Raw genomic sequence first — 9,772 nt, 5'->3', positions numbered from 1 at the left:
TCAACTGTTTGCAACATAGCGTACAGAAGGTATTTTAAAATGAAAAGTGAGAACTAATACCACCACCAGAGACATACCTTCCCTGTGCCAACTGACTATCCTTGAAGTTAATGTGCTCGCACATTGCAATCCTCTTGGCCTCTGGGCCTTTGCTCTAAATCTCCACCACCATCAGCAGGTGCAAGAACCTGCACCTATTCACATCCCAAAATGAACTCTTGAATAATGACAACCTGGCTGGGGGGCAGGGTGGGGGGAAGAGATTCCATATAACCTTCAATTCAGACATTACATGTCAGTAAGCAGAAAACAAGCAGGTCTTTCACCCAGTGATGCCATGTCAAAACTGGGTCTCTCCACAAACAGGTTCACCAGGTAATCAAAATGTTTGTCTGAATGGAGTAATTTTTGGCAGGTGAGAATGTGACAAACATTTAAATCACACAAAAATGTTCAGAAGTGCGGTTCAATACAACTAGGAGGTCACGTGCCTGCCAGATGCAATACCACTTAACGTGTAAATGACTCAACGAAGAGAAAGACACCTCTATAGTGTAGCTTATTCACAGCTTTTATTCATTCCAATCTATTTTAGACCCACTGACCTTTTCTCAGAATACCTGGATCATGAAAACCTTGATGTGCCTAGTGGCAGTGGCATCTTACAGCTTGCAGAGCCCTGAACAGCCAGCTACGCACGTCTTTCTAGCTTCTAAAAAGAAACCGATTATTACTCAGAGAAAAGGAAACCCAGAAATGTCATTTGGATGGAGATGTTTTTCTTTCAGAGGAGGAGGAAAGACCCCCAGCTCATAAAAAGGTTAATGACTGTTCCATTGCTGAGGTGTCCACAAAAGGAAGCCCCTTTCTTGCTCCAGGTTCCAGCGAGCCTCCCCACCCCTGCAAGCCTGAAATTTCTTGAATCCATGCCGTTTTGTTTTCTTTAAAAAATATACTTTAAAAAATAATGTTCCATAAAAATACTATTGTTCCTAGTCAAACACAGATATTGCAATTTCAAGAGTTAACTGCTTGGTTCCCTCTTGCTATAAAATGTGAAAAGAGTTTTGTCACATTGACAGATGTAGAAAAAAACCACAAAGAACCTCTAAAGTATCACAAAAGCTGCTAGAAAATGAACCAGGTTGGTCCGGGTAGGATGTGGGGAGGGAGAGAGAGAGGAGAGTTGACTGCATTGCTCGTGATCTAGGATTGCGGGTCTTACGGAAAGAGCTCTCTGCATTTCCGCGCATGAGTTTTGCCCCAAGGGTCTTGACCTTGAGGGCAACCACTGGGCAGCAAGCAGTTTGCACCCAGAGCACAAATAAATATTCCTACAAGGTTCAGATGTCCCATGCTGTTTTTAAAAATAAAATAAAATGAGTTAAAAACACAGGTGAGTAAAAAAAGTCAAACTGGATAAATTTTCCACAAAATGCGTTGTTGCTATATAAACCGCAAACAGAATGAGGGCCAAAATCTTGTTAAGAGTATCTTAATAAAATACACCCTCTGTACACAGATACGGAATGTCCAACTGGAAGTACCAACTGTGCCTGACTGGCCATGCACACTGGGTGGGGCACGCCAGCCGCTGCACTCCTCCATGTCGGAATGTTGCATCAAGTCCCCTCACCTCACAGCTCAGAAAAAAAAAAGGAAGGTGCTGCCTGGCTGAATGAGGCAGGACGGAAGCCGAGGAAACAGGCTGCCTACTTGCTAGATAATGCAGAGAGAAGGGTGAACACTGCACCTCCCCTGCCACAAGGAGAGGGGCCTGTTGAGGAAGGCCAGGGAGGCCCTGCAGCAATTCCAGTCTGAACACTGCAGGTGCCTTCAGTTCTCGGAGAGGGAGAGTGCCAGGGCAGCTTGCAACGCAGCCTCTTCGTCAATGTTGTAGTCCTGGAAACAAGGACAACAAGACCACCGTGAGGGACTGGACAAGGGGCATTTCTCCCTAACCCCAACACTGCTTTGCTGATAAAAACGTTGGAACAGAAATCTCATCCAGAATTTGGAAGTCTGAAAACCTGGACTTCCAAATTCAAAACTGAAAGTCACACCTAGAAGGGCTCCAGATGTATCATTTGAAGGCTCTGGTTGAGTTTCACACAGGTCACAGGGTTCTCACCATTACCACTCCGACTGATCATAAATTAAGGAAGTCCACAAACTTCAACCTGAACACACCAAATATTACTCTTGACAGAAAAGCAATTCTGTAGGAAGTGAGAAGTTATGTAGACAACTGTAGCCTCACCCTGCAAAAGCCTCCTTCGCCCCCTCCGAAATTTTGCCAGCTGTTGCCCTCATGTTTATGCACTGAGCCATTAGGGCTAAAAAACTGCGTGCATATATGCGCACGCACCGAAGACAGAGGACAATCTCAAGATGTTCAGCTCTGCATGCTGGCAGCTCAAATTTACTTAATAAAATTGTATCATGCCTCCTCAAGGATGCCTGAAGCAAGCCTTAGAAACAAAATCAAAACACAAAACAAAAAGAATGACAATAAAATAACAAAAACAAAGAACAGCAGGAGTAATATAACGTGCATGCACACACTCTGAAGCAGCAGATAAAACTCCAAGCAGTCACAAGAGGAAATAAAACCCACATGAAAAGGCATGGATGAAATAGATCATGTTTTTCTACTAGTTCCTAAAACTTATGAGGGCCTGCATCTGGGGTGTGCACTAGAGAAGCCATTCCAAAGACAGGGTGCTCCTGCCACAGAAGTCCAATATCTGTTCATCCTGCCTGACCTCAGTGAATGGGGTTACCAGTGCTTGAGGTCCTCAGACAAAATTCTGCCTTGCCCCCCCCCCAAGCACTGGCACAGCATGTTACCACTGCCACAGGTATTAAAAATACTGGAGTGAGCAGGGTGGGTGGATGCCGGACCATTCTTACCCTTGAAGCCCCCTCTGAGTAGGCCTGTGAGCTGGAGAGCCTTCATGACTCTCTCAAAGCACAGGCAGGTTTGTATTGGAATTGGAAGTCTCCGAGATTCAGAGGAAAGCAGGAACCACGCAACTTAGGTGGAGTGGTTGCTTTTGGGGGACTAAAGAATGAAGATGACCCAAAGAAACAGACTATAAGGAGCATTCCCAGCCTATCCGTTGCATGACTGAGGGGTTCAGCCACTCAGCAACTACCTGCCCCTCTGCACTCCTCGTGCCTTGTTCTAGGATAATTGCTTCTCATGCTGGCTTTCATCCAAAGCTGCGCACATCAGCCTTAGGGAAACAAGTGAGCCAAGCTGCTCATTCATGTGCAAGCAAAGCAGGCACACATTATTCCAGGTGACCTAAAGGGAAGAAGCCTTCTAAAGGCTGAAAAGAACCACCCCCCGGGCTCAAGTGGCTCTGAAGTGGAAGAAAGTGGACTTCCGAGAAAGAGAGTCTGGAATGGAATAAGAAGACAACTACAGCAACTGCACAAGGCCAGGCAGGGGTAATAATGCAATTCAAAGATTGGTTAACTGCAGAAATGTTTCATATTGCGACACGTAACAAATTTTAGAGATTTAGATCTTAAGTACTAAACAATATATTCATGAATTTGCTCTTCAATGTTGCTTTTAGAAAACCTGATTAGTAATTTTTCTAGTATCTGTTAATGCTGGTTGCATATTGCGTGGTTTCTCTGCAGTATATTTAAAATGAATACACCACACAAACAGAAAAATAAATTCATCCCATCCCAACCCACCCCTTGAATGCACCAAGAGCTGACAACTTGGTCCCGAGCAATGCCAGAACTCTAAGCCAAACCACCACCTCCAAGGTGATCCTTAAAATTTCAGGACTGGGGATCTTACTAACCAACTAATGGACCCTGCAGATGTTAAGTTTCATAGCTGTACCCACCACAAATGTGTCATATGAGAACTTGTGCCTGTGTAGGAGATGCTGGAGAAAGTTGGCACTTTTATAACTGGGGTCCCCCCACGGCATGGCCGAACAGACTGGACATACCTGCAGAATACAGTAGAAAAAATAGATGAAGATCAAAGAGGCTGCCCCTGACATAAGATAAGTGGAACAATAGCAGGTGAAGACAGGACTCTTCCCTCTCTCTAGTGAGGCTCCATTTATCCTTGTTTCCCTTTTCCTTCGCTGAAAAGAGGCACACAGTTGCCTCTGCCTAGAGATGCTGAATAGCAATTTAATGAAGCAGAAGAGACAGAGCACTCCATGCCTGGAAGCAGATGTGTGCAAACCCACAGACTCCATCGCTCTGCAGGGAACCGATTCAAGCGAGAACAGGATTTCAGTTCACTGCAAGTCACATTCCCTCCAGCACTTCACCAGCCAAGGTGCCTACCTGCCCTGGCATTAGCAGGCATGCAACAATTAACTATCTGCAGTTCACAACTATCTCAGCATTGGGCAACTCATGTTTGGACACAACTTGATGCCTACAGCACGAGAATTTAGGAAAATGAACTCGAATCTTCCCCCACCCGAGCACACAGGTCTTGCCTCAGTGTTTTTGCTCACAAGGTTTCAAAGCCAAGGATTCAGCCCCCTTCTGTCCCCAAATCTGCACACAAGAGGGCCCAGAGACGACAACACCAGCAGGTGTTCCTGCTATCCCAGCTCCCTATTTGGCCATGCCGCCAGATCTACTTGTACAGCTCACCACTTTGTTGGGATCATTGCGGTGGTTCTCCATGCAGTGTTTGACCAACTCCTGCTGATCGAGGTTCCGTGCTCCGCAGTAGGGGCAGACAAACGTGGACCGGTTTGGGATATTGCTGAGAAGGGAGAAAGAGTTCCAGAAAGGTTGCTCAAGGGAACACCACAAGACCCATTCTATCCAGCACTCTGCTTCCTTTCCCACAGTGACCCCCAAGATGCCGACCATCCTCCCAGCAAACATGAAACTACTGAATCACCCGCTGCCCCAACAGCTGAAAGAATTAATACCTGGGAATGGGTTGAGAAGTCGGGACCACAGGAACAAACTTTGGACAGTTGGCCATCTGCTCCTGGACTTTCCCGCAGGATGTGACATGGGACCTCATTTTTGCAAGTGTCACCTAGGAAACAAAAGAGGAATAAATTGGGCACATGAGATAAAAATATTGGAAATCAATAAATGGGTTCTCCCTTTGTTTAGTTTGTAGCTGATTTCATCCCAAGCACTTCAAGACAGTTTCACACACAAAAGCTTCAGTTTAGCAAGGATCAAGATCTATTACTGCTGCCGTCTCAACTCTCTCAATTTTCCCTCTGCCTTGCCTACAAGCAAGGGGAACCTCACCTTATTCGGAAGAGTAAGCTGGGCCTAGTCTGCAAACCTTCCCTAAGGAAGCATAAGGGACTGGCTTTAAGGAGCAGTGCCTCCTAAGCCAGATAAAGTCATGTCTTCTGGCAGATGGCGGAAGAGCACCCCAGGGTTTTGAGCCATTGGTAGACAACAAGCAGGGAGAAGCACAGGGACAGTTTTGTTTCTAACAAATTATCCAAACACACAAAATCACAGAGGATGAAGAGATTTCAAAATTTAAAATCTTTTTCTCCAAGTCATGTATGATCAATCTATACAATCTCCACCATGGTACGGGTGGAGGCTTCAAGGTGTCACTTAAAAGTTGTCAACAGGTTCTTGGAAACTGGCACTTCAAACAAAACTGCTTTTAATAAAACCAATTTTACCATTTCTTAATTGAAATACATAAACAAGAGTTATGTTCCTACAACGTATCTCTTGTCACAAAAACATCACCAAACTAATAAAGACTCAAAACCTAGTATTGGACCCATCAACTTTATAACGAAACTATTTAAAACAAAACAACTTTAAGTGGGGATTTGCTATATTCCTTCAAAAGACCTAGAAAGGGGCTTATGCAACAGATGACTTGAGCAGCTGAGCAAAGTTACATACCACAGTACAAAGCACACACAAAAAAGGGAGCAGCTTTGCAGAGAAAGGCCTGCTTTGAAGGACAACATATACTAATTTTTTTTCTCACCTCCAAGAATGCAAGAGATTTACAACCATTTTTGTTTGTTTTGCTTACAAACATGCCACATCATCTTAATGGTTAGATTCTAACCATTAGAAGTTTCCATGCATCTGCCAAACATCAGTTAAGCAAAAAAAGAACAACTCCACGGTCACATTGCCTCCCATATCATGACTGAAAACCCGAGTCCTGGCATCCAGTGACCATGTCAAGGCCATAAGCACTAAGCTCAGCCATAAGTCCTTTCTCCTGGCTTGGAATGTCCTTCACCAGAGAAGGGAAAAGGCCAACCTACCAAGTCACAAGCTCCTTCCCTGCAAGCCAAGGGCAACTCGTGCAAGTGGTTCAAACTCACCTTTTTGCTGCAGCCTCGGCAGGGTGCCTTGTAGGAGGACAGCTGCTTCTCTACACTGGAGGCCTTTTCCACCTTTTTGGGGTCAAAAGGCATGCGGCAGAGTGGGCAGAGCGGAGACGGGACTTGGAGGCACGGCTGCAGGCACTCCCCACAGAACCTGAAAAGAAGACAAAGCCCCAGTGCTACTCAGCTGTCAAGAGTCCTGGGAGTATTGGCTGTACACCCCCAGCCTTGCCAGCAAAAAATCGGCCAGGAGGTTGGCTGTGCTCTTCTCTCCGAAGAAGGGGCTGGTGACCCCCCTGGGGAAAGGGAGGCCCAGAAATGTGGAGCAGCTACCGAGTACTCTTGCAAGCCCTACTTGCAGGACCGCTGGGATTTTTTACTAAGGATTGTGGCTGTTGATTTGCTCTGTTTTATGATTTTTGGTTTAATCGTGCCTGAATGTTCACTTCTTTTCAGTACTGCAACTGCTGAATTTTAATGCTCCGTATATAAGGTAATAAATAGGAGACTATTACTTGAAATTAACTAACAAGGCATTCTCAGCACACGAGTGGCATCCTGCTGCAATACAGGAAAGGCAGTTGTTTCACATCTTCAGGCATGCAAGTCAGAAGTTGCTGGGTCTTCTGCTTCTTCATAAGCAGGGCATTTTAACATATCCCAAAGACTCGAGAGCACCAGTGCCGACTCTGTGGCACGACGAGAACTTCCACCTGGCTGGTGGAGAGGCCGGAATCAACTTACAGCTTTTCATGCAACTGAAAGTGCTAATGTGCCCACCATCTCTTCTTTTGAGTCCAAGTGCCTGAGCGAACCAGCACATTCCCATATGCCATTCTCGTATGGAAACGTCTGCCTCTGCATCTAGAATGAGGGGCTAGACTAGGAGCCATGATCCAAAGCACCTTGGGCCAGAGAAAGGTGCTTCAGAACCTGCCGTGAAGCGACAGGCCACAGGACAGAGCTAATTGCCTCCCATAAGTCTGTGTGCCTGTGGGGTCAGAGCCTTGTACTTGAAAGTAGGGGAAGAAACTCTTCCCAATAACCACTGGACTGGAAAGACCCCACGGCAACACAAGGGAATATGAAAGGCAGAAAGGACAGACGGCTGACCCGCTTGCTGGCACACAGGCTTTGTCATGGCATTTCTCTCCCATACTACAGCCCTTGTGTTTCCTCAAAGCTATACCTTCCTGGGAGAATTCTCAGCTACCTTGTTGACTTGTCAAAGGGAACTTTGCAGGTGACTCTGGAATCAGCATATCTGCTCCAGGAGACCCTTACAAGAAGCAACCCTAAAGGATGAGAAAGTTGCAATGCCAAGACACAGAGGAAGCTGGCAGTTAAAACCTTATCTCTGCTTAGTTAAAATTATGATTTCAGGAATGATATTTAAACCAAGAATAATTAATAGTGCTACACTAAGCATCCCTACACCAAAGCACTTCCAAATGACAGTGGCAGACAAGCCTAGAATAAGGTGGCTCAGGAAGATGAAGAGAGAGGACTGGGTTCTCCAAAATGGCAACTCCCACATCTCTCTGTGCAGCCAGAGGACGGACGGACATTTCTCTGGGCCTCGGCTGCTGTCCTGGCTGTAGACAGTCGAGCTGTGCTCATTCATCAAGGTCAGAAAGATTCAAGCACAAGGTTGCGTGCATCAGATTTATCTCCGAGTCATTATCTCCAATGGCTCCTGTGCAACTTTAATGAGACGCTCACTTCAACACCAGTCACAATTCTGCACTGCCTCTATGCAATCTGTCCCCAAACTAATCTGTTTTCTAAGTGCCTACTTCACCTTTTTCAAACCACCTTTATCAGTTGTGTGTGCATCCGACAAGGACAAAAAACGCAATTATGATTCTGAGAGGCCGAGTTCACCTTCATGCAGATGCCCATCATTTTGCTCTACTCTGCAAGGGCTCTCATATATCATGGCTACTATCATGGTGCTCAAGACAAAATAAATTAGACCAGCTGGACATTTCACTATAACAGCCATTTTCAACCACTGTGCTGTGGCACACTGGTGTGCCACAAATGGTCTGCAGGTGTGCCACGGGAGTTTGGGGGAGCGTCACTTATTAGGAGGGCCATTGGGGGATGTGAGCCCCCCACCAAAGCATGGTGTGCCTTGTCTTGTCCCAAAACCGATGGTGCGACTTGACTATTTTAGTACCTTGTCAGTGTGCCATAGATTGAAAAAGGTTGAAAATCACTGCACTACAATGTCCCAGATGTCCTCTGTTATGCCATGCAACCCTGATGATACCAGGGACAGGCTCTCTTCTGGAATTGGTTCCCCAAAGACATTCCTGCCCCTGCACAGAGTTCCCTCTACCAACCTACACCTGTAGAAGCTTCAGGCTGCAAGCTCAGAAAAATTAATTGCAAGAACAGCCTTCTAGTTCCTCTGCAAGGTTTTGCAACGCTGTACACAACCTGTATGATCCCCAGGGGGCTGGGGCCAGTGCAGTGCAGTGGTCAGAGGGTAGACTCCTGGGTCTGAGTATCTCCAGCCATGAAGATCGCTGGGTATGTCAGGGTCAAGGCTCTCTTGACACACCTGTCCTGGGCAAAGACACACCTTTGCCCAGGGTATGTCAGGGTATGTCATACCTGGGTCTGTCACACCTGGGTATGTCAGGGTCAAGGCTCTCTTGACACACCTGTCCTGGGCAAAGACACACCTGTCCCAAAGACACACCTGTCCTGGGCAGAGTTCCCTCCACCTCAGCCGAGCCCACCTCACAGGGACGTTGTGAGGATAAGCAGGGAATCAGTGTGCAGGGAAGGGTCTGGCTGGCCTGCACCCCTCCCCCCAAGGGCAGCTGCCCACAAGCCCCTGTGGAGGCCAGAAGTGAGCTCTGGACCGCAGTGGCGTAGCTGCAGGGGGGGCGGAGCACGCAGGCTGGCAAGCGGCCCCCCTTCAGAGACATTCCCGGCGAGGGGAGCACAACGGAGTCGTACGGGGAGGGAGAAAGCCGTACAGCTCCGTTTTGTTCCCCCCGCCGGGAATGGCTCCGAAGGGGGGCCGCTTGCCAGCCTGCGTGCTCCGCCCCCTCCAGCTACGCCACCGCCCCCCTCCCCCTCGCTCACGTGTGCCTGCAGGGAGCGATGCGGACGGCGCGCTGGAAGACCTCGAGGCAGATGGGGCAGCTGAACTGGGCCTCCAGGGCGGCGCCCTCGGGCGGCACGGGCGGCGCGGCCGGGGGGGCGGCCGGGGGAGGCGGCGGAGCCTCCCGGGACCCCCCGCCCCCCGCCGACACCAGCAGGCTCCGGAACATCGCGGCGGCCATGGAGCGGCGCAGGAGGAGGGGGAGGCGCAGCCCGCACCGCTGCCGGGAGCAAGCTCGCAGAACGGAAGCGGAAGGGGCGGGGGGTCTGCGCCCCTTGCGTCATCGGCGCCGCGACGAGAGCCCGTCGGGTGA

The 9,772-nt window shown here is 48.1% G+C and overlaps 1 protein-coding gene across 1 annotated transcript; it reads right to left on the bottom strand.

Moving 5' to 3' along the window:
* Positions 1–550: 550 nt before the first annotated feature.
* Positions 551–9,688, bottom strand: RNF166 (ring finger protein 166). The gene is made up of 6 exons (XM_066637178.1): positions 9,441–9,688; positions 6,336–6,492; positions 4,935–5,047; positions 4,648–4,762; positions 3,873–3,980; positions 551–1,902 (listed from the first exon to the last, which is right to left on the bottom strand). The coding sequence occupies exons 1-6, from the start codon at positions 9,638–9,640 to the stop codon at positions 1,837–1,839; spliced, it is 759 nt and encodes a 252-aa protein (XP_066493275.1). The 5' UTR covers positions 9,641–9,688; the 3' UTR covers positions 551–1,836.
* Between the last annotated feature and the right edge of the window lie 84 nt (positions 9,689–9,772).

The sequence above is a fragment of the Tiliqua scincoides genome, chromosome 9 (assembly GCF_035046505.1).
Source record: "Tiliqua scincoides isolate rTilSci1 chromosome 9, rTilSci1.hap2, whole genome shotgun sequence".
NCBI classification, from domain to species: Eukaryota; Metazoa; Chordata; class Lepidosauria; order Squamata; family Scincidae; genus Tiliqua; species Tiliqua scincoides.
Note: the sequence above shows the minus strand (reverse complement) of the source record. Positions and strands in the feature narration are given on the sequence as shown.

Bases quoted from the DNA above. Each gene is read 5' to 3' on its own strand.
- RNF166 (XM_066637178.1), bottom strand. From the start codon at position 9,640: ATGGCCGCCGCGATGTTCCGGAGCCTGCTGGTGTCGGCGGGGGGCGGG. The intron at 4,763-4,934 runs GTATTAATTCTT...CTCCCTTCTCAG, and splicing joins ACTTCTCAACCCATTCCCAG to CAATATCCCAAACCGGTCCA. The intron at 1,903-3,872 runs GTGGGTACAGCT...CCTTGTTTCCAG, and splicing joins TCTCATATGACACATTTGTG to GACTACAACATTGACGAAGA.